Source organism: Molothrus ater, chromosome 3 (genome assembly GCF_012460135.2).
Source record: "Molothrus ater isolate BHLD 08-10-18 breed brown headed cowbird chromosome 3, BPBGC_Mater_1.1, whole genome shotgun sequence".
NCBI classification, from domain to species: Eukaryota; Metazoa; Chordata; class Aves; order Passeriformes; family Icteridae; genus Molothrus; species Molothrus ater.
The window spans coordinates 110,202,426-110,219,840 of record NC_050480.2 but is presented as its reverse complement, the minus strand read 5'-3'; the positions used below and the strand labels follow the sequence as shown (position 1 = coordinate 110,219,840).

The 17,415-nt window shown below is 51.5% G+C and overlaps 1 protein-coding gene across 2 annotated transcripts; it reads right to left on the bottom strand.

Moving 5' to 3' along the window:
* Positions 1-509: 509 nt before the first annotated feature.
* PAQR8 (progestin and adipoQ receptor family member 8) lies at positions 510-15,025 on the bottom strand. 2 transcript variants are annotated; one of them, XM_036380149.1, is made up of 2 exons: positions 14,939-15,025; positions 510-5,349 (listed from the first exon to the last, which is right to left on the bottom strand). In XM_036380149.1, exon 2 carries the CDS (start codon positions 5,311-5,313, stop codon positions 4,255-4,257), a length of 1,059 nt encoding a protein of 352 aa, XP_036236042.1. In that variant the 5' UTR covers positions 5,314-5,349; positions 14,939-15,025; the 3' UTR covers positions 510-4,254. The 2 variants fall into 2 exon arrangements, with proteins under 2 accessions (XP_036236042.1, XP_036236043.1); XM_036380150.1 differs by having other exon boundaries at positions 14,900-14,955.
* Positions 15,026-17,415: the final 2,390 nt, after the last annotated feature.

Genomic DNA, 17,415 nt, shown 5'->3' with positions numbered 1-17,415 from the left:
AGGGCACAGGCACACACTGGAACACAGGAAGTTCCTCTGAACATCAGGAAACACTTTTTTACTGTGAGGGTGGCTGAGCACTGGCACAGGTTGTCCTGAGAGGTGATGGAGTTGCCATCCTTGGATATATTCAATATCCATCTGGACATGGACCTGGGCAACCAGCTCTGAGTGGCCCTGCTTGAGCTGAGGGTTGGACCAAGTGGCCCCCAGAGATCTTTTCCAAACTCAACCCTTATGTGATTGTGGATGATGAACTAAAATTTCTCTAATCAGAGTCAGGGCAGTTCTGCACTTCCCTTGTGAAAAGGGAATGAAATCCAAAAGGTATCAAGAAACCTTGGAAGTGCTTTGAGATGCACATATAAAACCACACCTTATTGTTCATTATTGTAATTATTATCTCTCTAATATATCCTCTCTGTAATTATTATCCCCATTTTTTTCTAATGACTCATAACCTTCTGTAGCTGTGCAGTTGTGCATTTGGGAATTTCACACCACACCAATTGTTTTGCTTTCACAGATTTTTTTTTCCCATTAAAGTTTTTAAATAAAGATCAGTACAGTACAAAGCTTAAAATATTGTCAATGTTTTCAACAATACAAAGTCAGCAGGTGGGAGTTGGGAAGGGGATGGTTAATAAGGAACACTCATATCCTTCCCTGTTTCCCAAAGGAAAAAAATACAAACTCTTTTGTACTTCTGTTTAGTAATGAACAGTGCTTAAAAATAATCTTGTCAGTAAAAGATGTAAATTGCAAGGCACATGAGGAACCTGTCCTTGCCTTGTTACACAAATTAGGCATAAATACAAATTGAAGGCACCTGTCTCCATCCTCCCCTCCTGCTCTGTACACGGAGCAAATCCTGTCAGTGGGAATTTGTTGTTAACAGCAACCATGGAGCATGGAGCAGACAGCGAAGAGGCTGCCCTTGATCCTCAGGTTCCTTCAGGATTAATCCCCAAAAGAAACAGCACAAGGCACATTGGGATGAATTCTAAGGAGCTGTCCTGGTTTGCAAGATCTGAAGGAACTTGCTCAGGACCAGAGATTCCTGAGGGAGAGGACTGTGACCTCAGGGATCCCTGAGGGATCTCGAGTGGTCAGCTCTTCACCAAGCCTGGCCACTGGTACGTTCTTCCCAGGCATGCCTCCTTAGGAACACCAGGGTGGAGGAGACCTGCTCCAAGCAGTGAGCCCAAGGAGAAGCTCCTGGCGGGGCTCAGACAAGCTGAGCATTTATCAAAGAGGCACTTTGGATTTTTCCAGATCCAGCCCTGGTGTCCTCTGGATCACTGGCAAAGCTTCCACAGCCACTTCCCAGCTGAGACTGCAGCTGAGACTGCAGGTGGAGTCTGCCCAGGAAGGCAGCCAGGTGCGTAAGGCACAAGGATGAAGGAAAGAAAGAAGATGGCTGGGGGAAGAGGAGGATGGAGACAGGGATGAAGGAAGCTCCAGTGTTGGTGAGCCCCTTGTGACACAAGGGCGCATCCTCACAGCAGCACAGATCTGTATTGTTGATCCCAGCTCACTCCACCCATCATCGTAACCAGGAGTCAGCTCCAGGTGGGAGTGCAGGGCCACACGGAGATGGGCTCGGCTTCACCTGAGGGGAAACGTGGGAGTGTGCAAAACCACCTCCACTGTCACACCACTGCTCCACTGCCCACTTCTGCTCAGCCAGGGAGGAGAAGATATGATCAGAAGTACCAGATATGATCAGAAGTACCTTGGAAGAGCCATGTGGGGCTCCTCTCCCTGTCCCTGAATGAGACAGAATTACCGTACTCACCCTCCTTCAACAAGGGCAGGGCACGTCATCTGTTTTCAAACCCTCAGAGAAGGGGACACCTGGGTGATCCCTTCCTTTGGTAACAATGTAACTCCAGGTAGCATCAGAGCAGGTTTGCTATTACCAGCCATGCCCAATCCTTCTTAATTTTATCTCAGAAATGAGCTCTGGACCAGCCCGATTTACCTTTGTTTCTGCACAGGAACCCACTGATACCATCCAGTCAGTTCCACACCCAGTGCCTTGTGCTGCCTTACCCACCACAAAACCAAGGCAAATTAGGCTGCAAGAAAAAGCTGCTTGCACTGGAAGCCTTTTCTCAAACTGGGAGGAGACCCACAAACAAAGCCAGAGGCCATGGAGGGAGCAGTCCATCAGTGCAGCTGAGTGAGTTGAGCAGCCAGCTGCCATGGAAGGAGGAACTGCTGCTGGCCTCCAATCCAGCCCTTCCCTGCCAGCAGCTGCATTGTCCAAGTGAGTTGGCTCAGATTTAAAACCAGCCGAAAATTACTGACATTTTTTCAGTAGGATTGGTTTCCCAAAGGTCCCTCTCCTGGCACTGGCTCACTCTGTGGTGAGATGAACTTCTGTGCATGGGAAGAGGTTGAACGAGGTGCAAGTGGGACCACCCCTGCTTGGCATCTCCCCTGAGGCAGATTTTCTTCTAGGTCAGCATGGCTGTACCATCTGTACCATCAAAAACACCCTATGAAATCAAGTAATTAATTTCTAAGCTCAGACCAGGACTGATGAGAAAGGGTGGAGTTGATGACCTCGTGAAGGCTTTCCTATGACTTCCTCTCCTATACTCCTATACCAAACTTACTTCCCTCTCCCTTTGTATTTAATTTTCTATAGGGCCATGAGTCCCAAATTTACCTACTAAACACAGGACCAGCAAAGTGCCAATCTACAGGTCTGTTTTCCACCACCTATTAACAAATCTGTTGTCCAGCCCACCTTGCTCCTCCAGCAGGACAGCACTGTTTCCTTCAGGTTAATCTTAACCCAGCTAGGAGGCTCTGCAGATTTAAAATCCCAGGGCAAAGCCCTTCTGGATAACAAGTCCCATGCACATGCATGGAACATGAAAACACACACACACCTCAAGAGCTGAAACACAGATGAAGTGCAGAAATCAGTGCTTGTCCTCACCAACCATATCCCCAACCCTACACTCTGCCTGCTCAGAACCAGCAATCACAATTCATTTGCCTGCCCTTGGGCTCAATGAGACAAATCCATGGCTGGGATAGATCCCATGGATTCCTTGGTTTTAGCAAGGATTTAATCCTCCTTGGTGGCTCCAGGTTTGATATTCCCCCAAGCCCAGCACAGAATAGATTCTTCTAGTGGGGGACATGGTAATCCAGCCTTTGTTACCTTGGACAGGAGTGACCCATGGACATTAAGTGACCCTGACCACTACCTTTGCTACTCCCCACAGGAATCACCAAGTCCCAAGGCCAAGCCTTCCCCAGGTTGTGCAGGACCCTAATGTCATTACTCTCCTTTACTTTTGCTGTTCCACCTTCATCTAATACTGATAAAAACCTGCCAGAGTCACAGCCCCACTTATCATAAAACAGCAACCCTGAAGCTCCAAGGTCAGCTTTCCCACAATGCTCATCAAGGACACAAAGCACCATTAAGAAGGGAATAAGACTCCTTCACCTTCACACCCTTTTGGCCATGACCACAGTAGTGTTGTTGGAAGACCAGAGCCTTTCCTGTATCAAACAGATCCCATCCAAGTCCACATTTCATGGACATTGCTAGAGGTTGGTCAGACTCCCTGGACAGATGACACAGACCCAGTTTGTCCCAGAGGACCCCAGGTCAAGCCAGGATCTCCAAAGATATTTTCCCAAAGCCACCTAAGTGACCTGGCATTGACACCCTTGACAAGGGAAGCTCAGAGAGAGCCTGGCTGGAACAGGAAAAGGATTCTAGCAGCCACAGTGCCACATGTGCCCTCACACCCGAACCCTAGAAACACAAACTTCCTGAAACCTTCCTACTGCCTTTGACAGGAACAGTTCTCACACAGATATGGCCGAACCCAGAGAGGTCATCACATCCAGCTGAGCTCCTCATGGTGTTGTGAGCCCTGGCACACCCTTCTGCAGTCCCACAGCCTCCAGGCTGCCCTCCCTGACCTTCAGCAAGGTCTCACCCACAGCTCTACCAGAATGAACAAGGAACCTCTGCCTATTTCAGCATCCTTGGTTCAGTGACTTGTTCTGGCTTAAAACACTCCATGTCCCCCCCTGGATGGCAAAAGGCAATCCCTGCTGTGAAAATGCATCCAGCATGAAGTGTCCAGCCCTTCATCTGAATCCAGGGTCCTGGTTAGTCACGGCATGTTAGGCAAGTAAGACAGTCATGTCTCTAGTATGTTATGCCCTTTTTCTTGATTTTCTCTGGTGATGTCATGCCTGTCACGTCCGTGACTCTCAGGAGTCCTTTTTAGCCAGGCTGTCCTTGATCCTGCATCGCAGGATGTAAGCTGTGATGGCACTGCAGGCCACCAAGCCAAAGAAAGAGATGCAGGAGAGATAAACGGTCAAAGGCCCGTGTCTCTTCAGGAAAATCTCCTGCCTGTTCTTGTAATCCAAAAGAATGGCCTCCAGCTGTGACAGGGTGCAGATGGCCAGGAAGGTGTGGAAGATCTGGTGGGCGTGGCCAACAATATCACAGGAGCCAGGGAAGTATTTCTCAGGGACAGGGCAGGAAAAGAAATAAGCACTGATAAGAAAAAACAGTATCTGGTACGTGTGGTACCAAGCAGCATCCTCCTCACAGCCCCCCAGGTGACACACAACCACCCGGTGAGCCACGGGACTGATATCCAGGATGAAAGCCAGCCCTGCTGGGATCACCTGGCACATCTTCCTCATGATGGGGTAAGGCCGTCGGTACCGGTATTTGGCGTAGCAGCAGCCAGCACAGGACAACCAGCCGCAGAAAGCTGCTGCTGGCAGGAAGAAAAGCCAGAACTTGTCATACCAGGCTTGGTCAGAGCTGTAGTAGAAATGAGCCAAGGCACTGCCATACTGGTAGATGCTGACTCCAACATAGTCCACGAAGTAGAAGGTGTAGTGGTACAGCTCCGACTTGGACTGCAGCAGGTGGGCCAAGAGGCTGCAGGTCAGGTAGGTGACAGAAGAGAGGACGAAGATGAGCAATGGCAAGGACCACGCATCCACAAGCAACTGCTCGGCCTCCACAAACGTCTTGAACCTCAGCAGCACGGCCAGCGCCGCCAGGAGATGAGTCCACACGTTGACCACCTCGTTGTGCTTCTGGAAGAGGCTGAGGAAGTAGTAGCGCCAGTCCTGGCCGGTGGGGCGGTACCCGCTGTGGATGTAGGGCTCGCGGAAGAGCTGCGGCACCTCGCACTCCTTCACCGTGCAGGGCATCTTGGGGAGGCCATCCTCCAGCAGCCGGGGCAGCCGGCTGAGGTGCTGCCCGCTCAGGGACAGCGTGCTGAGCCGCTCCAGGATGGCTGTCATCCTTCAGCCCCGCACCAGGGAACGCCTCTTCCTGCCCTGAGGGGATGGGAGAAAGAGGAAATGTTAATGGTGGTGCACCGGGGAGAACAGCATGCTGCCATTACCGGCGGGATTAACAATGGCACCATGGAGACACTGCCCTTAGAGCACCCACAAGTGCCTAAAGGGGCCCCAGGAATGCTGGAGAGGGACTTGGGACAAGGGCCTGGAAGGACAGGACAAGGGGCAATGCCTGCCCACTGCCAGAGGGTGGGGATAGATGGGATATTGGGAAGGAATTTTTCCCTCTGAGGGTGGTGAAGCCCTGGCACAGGGTGCCCAGAGAAGCTGTGGCTGCCCCTGAATCTCTGGAAGTGTCCAAGGCCAGGGTGGATGGGGCTTGGAGCAATTTGGGATAGTGGAAGGTGTCCCTGCCCATGACAGAGTGTTGGGTCAAGATGGTCTTTCAAGTCCCTTCTATCCCAAACCATTCCATGATTTTATGAATACTGTCAAATTTAGGGGTACCAGATCTCCTGGGAAGTTAGAGAAGGGTCTGAGGCAGCATGAGATTCCCAGGGATATCTGTTCCCTGACCTAAATTCAGCACAGAGGGGGATGGCAGAGCTTTGTCCCTGCAGGTCAGCCTGCATCAGATGGGCACAGCAATGTCACAAGCCTGCCCTTCCTCCCCACTTCCTCAGGCACTCAGCTTGGAGCGTGTTCAGGAGCCACAAGCTGCCAACAAGGGGCTGCAGGAAGCAGATAGTTGGCAAGAAAGCATCTGATGATTTATGAAGGTGATTTTTCACCCCTTACCGCAGAACAAAATGCTCAGGGACAAAACTGGGATGTAAATTACTCATCTAAGGGATAAAGAGCCTGTCTGCACATGAGTTAAGAGGGTCCCAAACAAATCATGGAGGTTGCAAAGAAACTCAACCTTCCCTGTCACAGAGCTTGCCCATGGATTACTGTAGTGAGTATGGCAGAGGGAGAAGTGGAGAAATCCACAGTCCCAAACCTGCAGCCCTCATCCCTCCACAAGTAAGAAGCATCAGGACTGAGAGGGACTGAAGAAATGAGAGGCTTCACATCCAAGCTGGCTGCAGTTTGGGTACAGCATCAGAGCCTTGGGAGCATCCATGGAGCCAATGCTGAGGGACTGCCAGAGAAGTCCCTGGATGCTCAGAGCAGCCAAACCCTGTGCTGGGCACTCCTCTGCTGCTCTGCTCCTTGGTAACCTCTAGACTTGCTAAGCTCTGGCTGGCAAGATTCAGATTCAGGGCACAGCAGGATCCTGATGTGTGGAGAACAACTCTTGGCATTAAATTAATTCCCAGTACCCCCTGTTTCCCAATAACCTAGATAGCTCTCTTCCCTGCTGGTGTTTGTGTCATACAAAATAGAGGAGAATTCATCACAAATGCCCATGTTAAACTGAAATTGGTGCTGATGGGGCCCCACCAGACTGTGCAGGGCTGTGGTTAATCCTGTGAAATCAATGCACAAAGGTTTTCAGGAGCAGAATCTGTCTCCTAAGCTTATATGCACACAACTGGAACTGGAGCTGCAGGGGATGGAGGTAGCAAAAAAAAAAAAAAAACAAACAAACCAAAAAACCAACAAAGAAAAAACCCCCACAAGTAAGTATTTTGCCTGAGTGTGGAAAACAGCCAATTTTTCTCCTGCTGCAATTTTTCTCCTATCAGCTGTGTCAGAGGTGAGACACCAGTAGTTTGTGTGGACACCTGGTCTAGTGAAGGTGTCCCTGCCCATAGCAGGGGGCTGGAACTAGAGGAGCTTTAAGATCCCTTTCAACCCAAACCAGTCCATGATTCCATGATGGGAGACCCCTGCTAGGCTGTGATACAGAGGACAGGACAGTGTTAAACACCATGAGAGAGTTTCTGAAAGCAAGGAGGTGGGACCTGGCAGTCCCAGGGTGAGACAGCACAAAGAGCAAAGTCAGAGCAGACTCTCAAGCAGGCAGCAAGTCTCACTTCCTGTAGAAACCCAAAGCATCTGATAAGAAACAAAATATTTTCACGTTGCTTCTGTATTCTAGCAGAGGGGAGCTGTCATAATTCGGTTTCATTTTCCAGAAAATTCTTTCTGCCCTACACTGCCTTGGCTTTCTCCCTTAGCATCTCTCAGGGCTGGAGGTTTTTTCCTCTGTTTGTCACAAGGGACTTTGTCTGCTGTGTTTGATGGAGCTGCCTTAGCCACAGAAGACAAAATGGTCCCTGGAAATGCTGTTTTAGTTTCACAAATGTATAATGATGAAGGGAGCACACTTGCTGGGCAGTTAATGTTCTTAATGTTAAGACTTTGTTTCTCTAAGGGTCTGCAGGGTCCTGATCTATGATTGGACATGCAATTAATTTAGCAGGTTGTGTATCCCTGTGGAGTTACACGCCAAAATCTAGGCAGGCAAGGCAAGTTTTGACTTTGGGGCAGTCCTGTGAGGGCAAGGTGTGAACTGGAGGCAACACTCACTCTGCCCTGTTCCAATGCACAGCCAGTCTGTTCTGGCTTCTTGTAGCTAGTGGAGTTCATTCATAAATCATGGAATTGTGGAGTGCTTCAGGATGGAAGTGATGTTAAAGATCACCTCATTCCAACCTCCTGCCATGGACAGGGACACCTTCCCCTATCCCAGGTTGCTCCAAGCCCCATTCAAACTTGGACACTTCCAGGGATGGAGCAACCACAACTTCTCTGGGCAACCTGTGCCAGGGCCTCACCACCCTCACGGGGAAGAATTTTTTCCTGCCCATAGCAGAAGAGTTAGAACAAAATGATCTTTCCAACCCAGACCATCCTGGGATTCTATGATTCAATGATCATGATGGTGAGGCAGAAGAAGAAAGGACAATGCTGAAGTTCCTTACATCTTGGAGAGAACAGAGTAATGCCAGAGTGAATCCCAGCAGAAGAGGAACTGAAAACCAGCTCCAAGAGGGCACAGCTGCAAGCATAGGGCAAGAGGGCACAGACCTGCAGAGATGCTCATCTCCTGTGGAGAAACCTGCTGAAAACTGCACGTAAAGAACAAAGGCAACACATGGGAGGGTGGCAGCTGAGCCTGGGAATAGGAATGGATGGGGATGCAGTCCATGGCCTGCCTGCTTTGCATGCTGACAAGGGTGTGAGAGAGACAGGCAGCTTCTGTCCCAGGCACAGCCTGGCTCTGGCTTGCACCGCTCGTACTCGTGCCAGGATTTTGCCAAGGTCTCTCATCCCCAGAGCTCAGTGCATGCAGCGAGCATCGCCTCAGAGAGCCTGGGCACTGCACATCTCCCTGACAGCACAGATTATTCCAGGCAGGCTTTCAGAGCTGGAAAATGCCAGTTTTAAACAGGCTGCGAGGGACAGAGATTTTCAAAATAATAGTCCGAAATCACAAGAAACACATCTGATACTGGACTGAACAATGCTAAATCGGGAACCTGGTACCCTGCTTATTTCAAACCTTGTGATATGAGTGAGTGAGAACGAGTTGGCAGCTTCCAGCGATCATGTGATGGGACAAAGTGACGAGCAATTAACGTTAGAAAAGAGAGAGAAAGAGAAAAAAAAACAACAAAAAACACCAACCCAGAAACCCAAGGTCAGCACTGGCTGTTTCACTTTCACAGAGCCCCTATTCTTTTCCCTTCACGGGGGCGTAGGAGCAGCTGAAAGCCACATTCATCGGCGGGGTGTCTCGTTGAGATTCTGTCCTCACTCCCATCTCCGGGGGATTCAGTTATTTTGGCTGCTCCCAATTAACAGCAACCAAGTATCGTTTGTTCAGGGAGGGAGCTGCAAGGCGAGAAGGAGGGCGTGGATGATGGCCAGGCTGGATCATGACATCCACAATAAAAACTCCCGGCACAGGAGGAGAACGATCCTGTTCCAATTTTTCTCTCCCTTTTGAAGAGGGTAATTGGAAACCCGAGCTTTTTCCCAGCTCTTTTGCTTTTTGGTCACAGTCTGATGGAAGGGTTTGAATGAGAAAATTTCCTACAGAGTACGGTCGATTTTCCCACCAGTCTGGCCCCCGAGTTCACTGTCTGGGATTGAGGCTGGACCAATGTGATAGATTTACTTGCAGGCTGGTATTCAGGCATCAGAGGTTTACACAGGCTTCCAAAAAGGCAGTAATTCGTGGTAAACAAAGCAGGGAGGACCGGGGGTACTCTGCTTTGGGGAAGTCTTTAATAAATGCGTGGCATTTAAAACAGAGAAAGAAAAAAAGAAGTAGTGGTTGTGGACAGCATGAAAATAACAGACTGGTTTGGAGAGCTGCAGGTGATTAATGCCTGAATTCCTCTCTTCTGGCAGTTGAGCAAAAGTCCCAGGGGGGACTCCAGGTCATTTTGAAGCTTTTGGGGTTTTATTGTGAGCCATTCCTACATGGGGTTGACTTTGGTGTCACAGCTCCCAGTGCACCAGGATGGCAGGGAGCAGCTCAGCTCTGGGAGAGGCTGCACCAGGGCTGCACCCAGCTCAGATGCACTAGATAAACCCAATCCCAAACCCTGTTGTCTGAAGGCTGGTCCTCCCTGAGCACAAACATCTCTTCCAGTAATTAAACCATTCTTTGGTTTAATTAAAGAGAGAGAAAACTTTGAGGGAGAAAGAGGGAGAAAACTAAAGAGGGAGAAAACTTTGAAAGACCATCCTGGGAGCACAGTGCCAGCTCCTCCATCCTATTTTTGCCCCATGTTTTGGAAAGGCCCCTCCAGAGCTGAGAAAATAAGAGACCACGGACTGGCTCAAGAATCAGTTCCTGTGCAGTCTTGGTATTACCTGCTTCCTTCTGCCACAGATTTAGGGACCAACATTGCTCCAGACTGCAGCAGGAACACCCAGAGCTCAGACACCTTCTGTGGGGAGTTACTGGGATTTACATGGGATTTACAACCAGCACAGGTTCCCCAAAGGAGCTGTGGCTGCCCCTGGATCTCTGGAAGTGTCCAAGGCCAGAATGGACAGGGCTTGGAGCAAACTGGGATAGGGGAAGGTGTCCCTGCCATGGCAGGGGGGTTGAACTGGGTAAGCTTTAATGTCCCCCCCAACCCAAACCACTCTGTGATTCCATGATTTGATGGCTTTGTGCCAGGGACCAGCCCTGCCAGGACAGGCAGCAGGGTGTGAAGAACTTATCTACTCTCCAGCATCAAAGAAGTGGAAATCCCCACAACCAGAGAGGGGCCAGGTGTTCGAGGCTTTTCTAAACTGGGCTTACACTTTCCCATCAAGGAAATGGGGATATCAGTCCTCATCTGCCTGATGGAAATGAGATCTCATGCTCATAATGCACTGGGCAGTGCTGGGACTACTTAACAGTGAATTGCACAGAAGATTTTATTTCCCTCAAGGCACTTAGGTACCCTGTTAGATCTACATCAGCCCAGTTACTCCTCCAACAGGGACCTGCACAGGCTGGGATGCTCTGGAAAGTAAAAGGTGGTGCCATGTGATTTACTGAAAGGCACAACTTAAAACAACCTGACCTCTTCAGGAAAAAAAAAGGTCAAAATAACCTTGTGGTAAATTTCAAATAAAAGAAGATGGTTCAAATTCTCCCCTTCTCCACACACACACACACACACACACAGAGTGCAGCCCAAGCAGGGTTTGTCCAAGCTTGTATCCCTCAGGAAACGAACGTCCCGTGATGCTGGGAGACGAGCCATGAAAGCCAGTGGGAGGTGGCAGGATCCCCTACGGAAGCCACGGCAGTGTCAGCTCCCCTGCAATTCCTGGCCTGGCAGCAAGCTGGGCCAGCAGCCAGCTCAGCCCTGCTGGGCAGCAAGTGCCTCTTGACATGGGCTCAGCGTTGCCTGAGCTTTGGGATGGGGCCAGGGGATGACAGCAGTGGAGCCAGCACAGGGAACGCTGTGCTCGGAGGGCACAGAGCAAAAACAAAGCTGCTTGCAAATGCATCCCAACAAGGGGGGCACCCCTGAGGCCCTGTGGTGTTTGGGGGAGCAAAGCAGGGGAATGGAACCCCAAAATTAGGAAACCAAAGGTTGGATGTGGCTGGTGGCTTTATTGTGAGAATCCAAGCATCACGTGCAAGGAGGGGGTTGATTTTCACACATCAGGTTCTCAGAGATCAGCTGGGCTGGCTTGACAATTCCTGTGCTGCTGCACCCCTCAAATGGGGGGCCACACACAAACTGTCAGCCAGGAACAACTCCTGCACTGTGCTATCTCCCAAACCATGTTAGGGAATGGCACAGTTCTGGTTTGCTGAGATAGCACAGCTGCAGTTTCCTCATGCCTAACCCAGCTTAGAGCTCGGTGATGCTGCTGCTAACACAGCCAATAATTCCTGGAAAAAAATTTAAAAATTCTCCTGGCTGAGGATTCCCTCCTCTGGCAAATCTACTCCCTCTGTATCAAAATTTGCTCAAGAGCAAGGTAATATTCTGCAGCTTTTCTTCCTGATCTCACTAATCCTTTGCTGTTTGTGCTTTCCTGATCCCTTCACCACTTTCTTTTCCCACACACAAACAACACACAGCATCTGATGCTTTGGGGCTGGATTTCAGGTGGCTGTGAAATCCCTGGATGAGTACACCAGGAATCAAACCAGACTGGGACACAGTCCCAAACTGTAACCATCAGGTTGCTGAACTGTCAGCACACCCCTGGGCATGGTTTTGGTCCTGCCACCCCCACCAGTCCCTGCCAGCTGTATTCAACCATCTGATGGACTGGGACTGACCCTTTCCAGAAACTGGAATTGTGTCAGCAAAGTGCCTGGGGGTTTTCCCCATGCACTGACTGAAAAAGGAGCCTGGATTTGTCACAGTGACATCCCACTTTCACCTCCTAAACTTCCTTTAGCACTAATCTTCCTTCAGTGCAGAACTGGGAACTCCTGCTAGCACAGGGAAACCTCAACAAGCCAGCCAATCCCTCCCTGCTCAGATCCATCTGCTGATGGGACAACCCTGGAACCATCTGCGGGCAGAGCAACCAAACCAAACTGCCCATGTGCTGTTTGTGGGTTCAAATCATCCCCAAAAAACCTCTGGGCTGAAGCTGCTCAGCTTTGCTGTCATCCACAAAAGCCTCTTGCACAAAAACCATCATTTTTTTTTTTAGGCTGTGGATTTTAGAGCTTTGGTCACTAGAAAAAAATGTATATAAATCATGCAGAGCCCTGCGGCTGCTGCGGGCAGAGGAGGCACTGCCAGGGAGAGACTGCAGCCCTGAGCCAACCCCATGGAGCTGGGAGCTCTCCTCTCCCCTGAACTAAAAGTCATTGTCCCTGTCCTGGACCTCGTCCCATTTAACCCCATGGCCTCTCCCAGCCAGGTTCTAGGTTTGCAGTGACAGAAGTGATGCTACAAAGCTCCAAGGAAGAGGCAGATGGCAGATTCCCTCCCCAAAAGGCATGCAGGCTGTGCTGCATTCACTTGCTTAGAACCCTACCCAATCCCAAGGATTTGGTGGGGCATGGAGGGTGGGAAGGAGATGGGAGCAAGCTTCCCCTTACTACCTGGAAGTGTCCAAGGTGAGCTTAGACAGGGTTTGGAGCAATCTGGTTTAGTGGAAGGTGTCCCAGTCCATGGCAGGGAGTTGGAACTGGACCATCTTTAATGTCCCTTCCAACCCAAACCATTCCATGATGCTATGAAGGATGAAGCTTATAAGGTATGGCATGTGTACAGCTGCAGCCTCCAGCAGCCTCCCTGGGTATTTATTCATCTGAAATTTACTAATGATTAATTGTTTATGCACTTAAAGGGCCACTGGTCTGACCCCATGAGCAAGGGTTACCCCATAAACTGGCAGATAAAAAATTAAGCTGGTGCCTGACTCAAGATGTGCAAGTAGCTGCAAGCTCATGCACGTGACCTGGTGGTGGCACCTCCCTTGTGGCCATCCCTCCCTTGTGGCCATCCCTCCTTGCCATCCCTCCCTGCATCCACAGGGACACAGCCCTCGGCTCGGCCACAGGCTGCGGCTGCAGCTTCAGCATAAACAAATAAAAGCAATTAATGTCCAGGAAACAGAAAATCCTGCAGGGTGCAGGGCTGTTAACCCACACCTTCCCCAGCTGTGTGGGAGGGAATGTGCAACTGTGTGGTTTGGCCTGAGGAGCCCTGGAGTGGCTTTCTAAGAACTGTTTGCAGCACATATCACCACAGCACCCCAAGGCAGGAGCACAGTCTGCTGCTAGAATTCAGAATTCATGGCTGCCTGTCCCCTGGCAGAGGGCAAAACCAGACTTCAGACCTGCTGGATTCATCCTTTTTCAAGACCTTTCTGTAACTTTGCTCTTTTTCAATGACTGTTGCCAGGGAAGCATTACACTCCTCATCCTCATCTGCAGCAAACCATCCCAGAATCCCAAACTATTTTGGGTTGGAAAGAACCTTAAAGCTCATCTCATTCCAAACCCCCTGCCATGGGCAGGGCATCTTACACTAGACTAGGTTGCTCCAAGCCTCATCCCACCCAAAAATCCTCCAACTAGCGATATTTAAATAATTTCCCAGCTCTGAAGCCACAATCCCACAACAAGTGCACCTCTCCATCCCAGTAAAAACCTGTGTGCCCCTGTGTGTCACCCTGGCACAGCTAATAGGATGCTCCAAACCCAACCATGCTCATGCCAGGGAGGAATTGGTTTGGCACCAAAACAAACAACCGTTAAATGTTTACCTGAACTTATATATCTATATATTTGTGTTCAAGAAAACCAGAACACTTTAAGACTGTCCACAATATTTCCCTCCACTTCCTGAAAAAAAAACCAAAACAAAAACAAAAACAAACAAAAAACCAAACAAACAAACAAAAAAAAAAAACAAAGAAAAAAAGAAAAAAAAAGTGAGATGCTTGTGGTGTTTTCAGCCAGGAAAACAGGGGGGAGGGACATGACCCCGAAGTGTCCTGGAGAAGATCAGCAGGGAACAATCCTTCGGTGACCCTTTGGAGACGCGCCCCAGCTCTCTCGTGTCTGCGCAAGGAGCAGGCGGCAGCTCCAAGGCAAACACCGGGAGCTGGTTCTTCTCCCAGCTCACGGCTGAACTATGCATCTCCTTCCCGTGGCCTCCGCAGCTCCCCGGGTGTCAAAGTCGTTAAAGGAAAATCCGCCCACAGCCATTTCAAACAAACACGCAGGAAAACCGCTGCCCACCTCTCTTCTTCAGGAAGCCCTTGAGATAGCGGTAACGGGGGAATTTAAGGCAAAATCCGCGTCTCCCTGCTCATCCCTGCCCTCCTTAAGCTCTTCTCCAGCACCCACCTGACCGCTGGACCAACCCCGGCTGGATGAACCACAATTGTGCGCGGCACGGAGGGAAAGATCCCGCATCCCCCCGCATCCCAGGGGTGTCTGCAAGCACCAGGCACCGCACACCGACCAACCCCGCACCCATCCCGCATCCCGCTTCTTTCCGCAGGGAACGATGCTCCCGGAGCGGCGGGGATGCAGGAGCGCGCCGGGAACTCCCCGGGGACCCTCGGGTGTCCCGGCGGGAGAGGAGGGGACCGCAGGGAGGGGATCGCCCGCAGTGTCCGCTCTCAGTGCCCGCTCTCCCTCTCCCGCTCTCCATGTCCACTCTCACCGCCCGCACTCAGTGGCCGCACTCACCCCCTGCACTCAGTGTCGGCTCTCCCGTCCCGCACTCACCGCTCTCAGTGCCCGCTCTCGGTGTCCCCTCGGTGTCCGCTCTCCCCTCCCCTGTCCCGCTGCCGCTGCCGAGTCCCGGCGCCGCCGCCTCCGGGAGCCCCCGCGGCCGCCCCGCGCATGCGCGCCCCGCCCCGCCCCGGGGTGGCCCCGCGATCCGGGCCCAGCCCGGCCCGGCCCAGCCCGGCCGGGCAAAGCGGGGCTCGAACCCTCGGCACCACCCAGATCGCGTCACCCCAGCGGTGAGTGCTGAGGAGAGCCCAGTGACACATCCGTGAGAGGGGTGTAAAGTCGCAGACTCACAGAGTCGTTCCTCCGAGGTCATGGAGTCCAACCTGTGGCCGGTCCCCAGCGCAGAGCACTGAGTGCCCCCCTCCTGCTGTTCCTTGGCACCTCCAGGGATGGAGATTCCAGAACCTCCTGGGCAGCCCCTGACCACCCCTTCCACGAAGAAGTTCTGCCTCATGTTCTACCTGAACCTCCTCTGGCCACAGCTTGAGGTTCTGTCCCTTGTCCTGTCCCTGTTCCTTGGAAGCAGAGCCCACCCTCCCCTGGCTGTCCCCTCCTGTCAGGGAGTTGTGCAGAGCCACAAGGTCCCTCCTGAGCCTCCTTTTCTCCAGGCTGAGCCCTCCAGGTCCCTCAGCTGCTCCTCATAGGATTTACAAGTCACTGCAAGGTGGTTGGGGATGGGAAGGGACCTTTGGAGGTCACCTGGTTCAGCCCCAGAGATCACTCTCAAAGATGAAGATTCTACATTTAAAGTAAAAATCACAGGACATGGGGCTATGGGCACCCACTGAAGCACAGGAGATTCCTCTAAACATCAGGAAACGCTTTTTTTACTGAGAGGCCAAGAACTGGCACAGGTTGCCCAGCAAGAGGTACCTCCATCCTTTGAGATATTTAAATCCATCTGGACAAGGACCTGGGCAACCTGCTCTGTGTGGCCCTAAATGAGCGAGGGGGCTGGACCAGATGACTTCCATGGAGTGGGGGGGAATCCCCTGATTTCAATGCTGTGGACATGCAAGTGTGGAGGAGCAGATGATTTTCTACAAGATTTCCAGGCTAAAAGCAGTATGGCCTCAAGCTAGCTGCCAGCACCAAAATCTTTGGGCTCCAAAAAACAGGTATTTGCACCCAAATGGCCTTTCAGGAGCAGCTCAGGGCTCCTGAGCTGTGCCTGGGAAATGTGTGGGAGAGGCTGATGGATCCTGGATGGAGCTGTGCCAAAAGCACAGTGGTGGGTTCAGCTGTAGGGTCACCGTGACCCCAGGAGCAGGTTAATTTATGAGTTACAGAGTTTGCCCCTCTCCAGGCTCTGCCTCAGCTGGTTCATGCAGGTTCTGCTGCTCCAGCCTGTCAGAACCGCTGGGTTTTGATGGGTTTATGAGGAAAACAGGATTGCTTGTTCTGCAGGGAGAGGATCCACAGAGAGGCAGCCCAGGAATGTGACTTTGTGGCTGTGATAAGATCTCTGCAGTCTGGGTGAAGGTTCAGCACATCCCAGCACAAACCTCACAGCATGTGGGAGAGCCAGTGCCCCCAAAACGAGGAAGGAAAACATCCAGGGTGAAGAAGGTGGGAAGGAACCTCAATTTTCCCCTGTCATTGCACTCAGGGATGTGAAAGAGATACAACCGGCAGCTATCAACCCCCCCAGTGACATCTTGCACTCATTTTCTGTCCCTCTTAGACATCTCCTGAAAGACCCATAAACTGCACCCTCCTCCTCCTCCATTCCTGAAACTGGGAGGGGATTCTGCCCCTCTGCTTCATTCTGGTGAGACCCCACCTGCAGAGCCTCCAGATCTGGGACCCCCAGCAGCAGAAGGACGTAGAGCTGCTGGAGAGAGACCAGAGGAGGCCACAGAGATGCTCCAAGGGCTGGAGCCCCTCTGCTCTGGAGCCAGGTTGGGAGAGCTGGGGGTGTTCCCTCAGGGAGAGCTCCGAGCCCCTTCCAGAACCTAAAGGGGCTCCAGGAGAGCGGGAGAGGGACTTGGGACAAGGCATGGAGGGACAGGACAAAGGACAGTGGTAGGAGGTGGGACATAAAATACAGCCCAGGCAGATGGGGATGGCGGGAGGTGACATCCCTGCTGCAACTTGGACACTGCAATGCTGCCAGGCCACCTGCACCTGTTTTACCCCAGTGAAAGGTTTTTACCTCATTTAACCTCCAGGCATGCCCCAGGGCAGCCATGGGAAGGGCAGAGGACAGCTCTGTGTGGGATAACCGCTCTCCTGGGGGGGTGCTGACGGTCTGTTCTGCACCCCAAGCCTGGTGGATGCTGCACAGTGAGAGCTCTTTGATCCCTGGCTCTCAGGTGAGTGGTACCAAGCCATGCTCTGCCGTTCATCTCAAACATACCCTGCTGTGCTGAAACTTACCCTGCTGTTACTCCCTACCATTGACATTTTAAACCCTGAAATGAATCACCCAGCTCCCTCCAAGTCAAAACCCAGGTGTGGTTATGTTT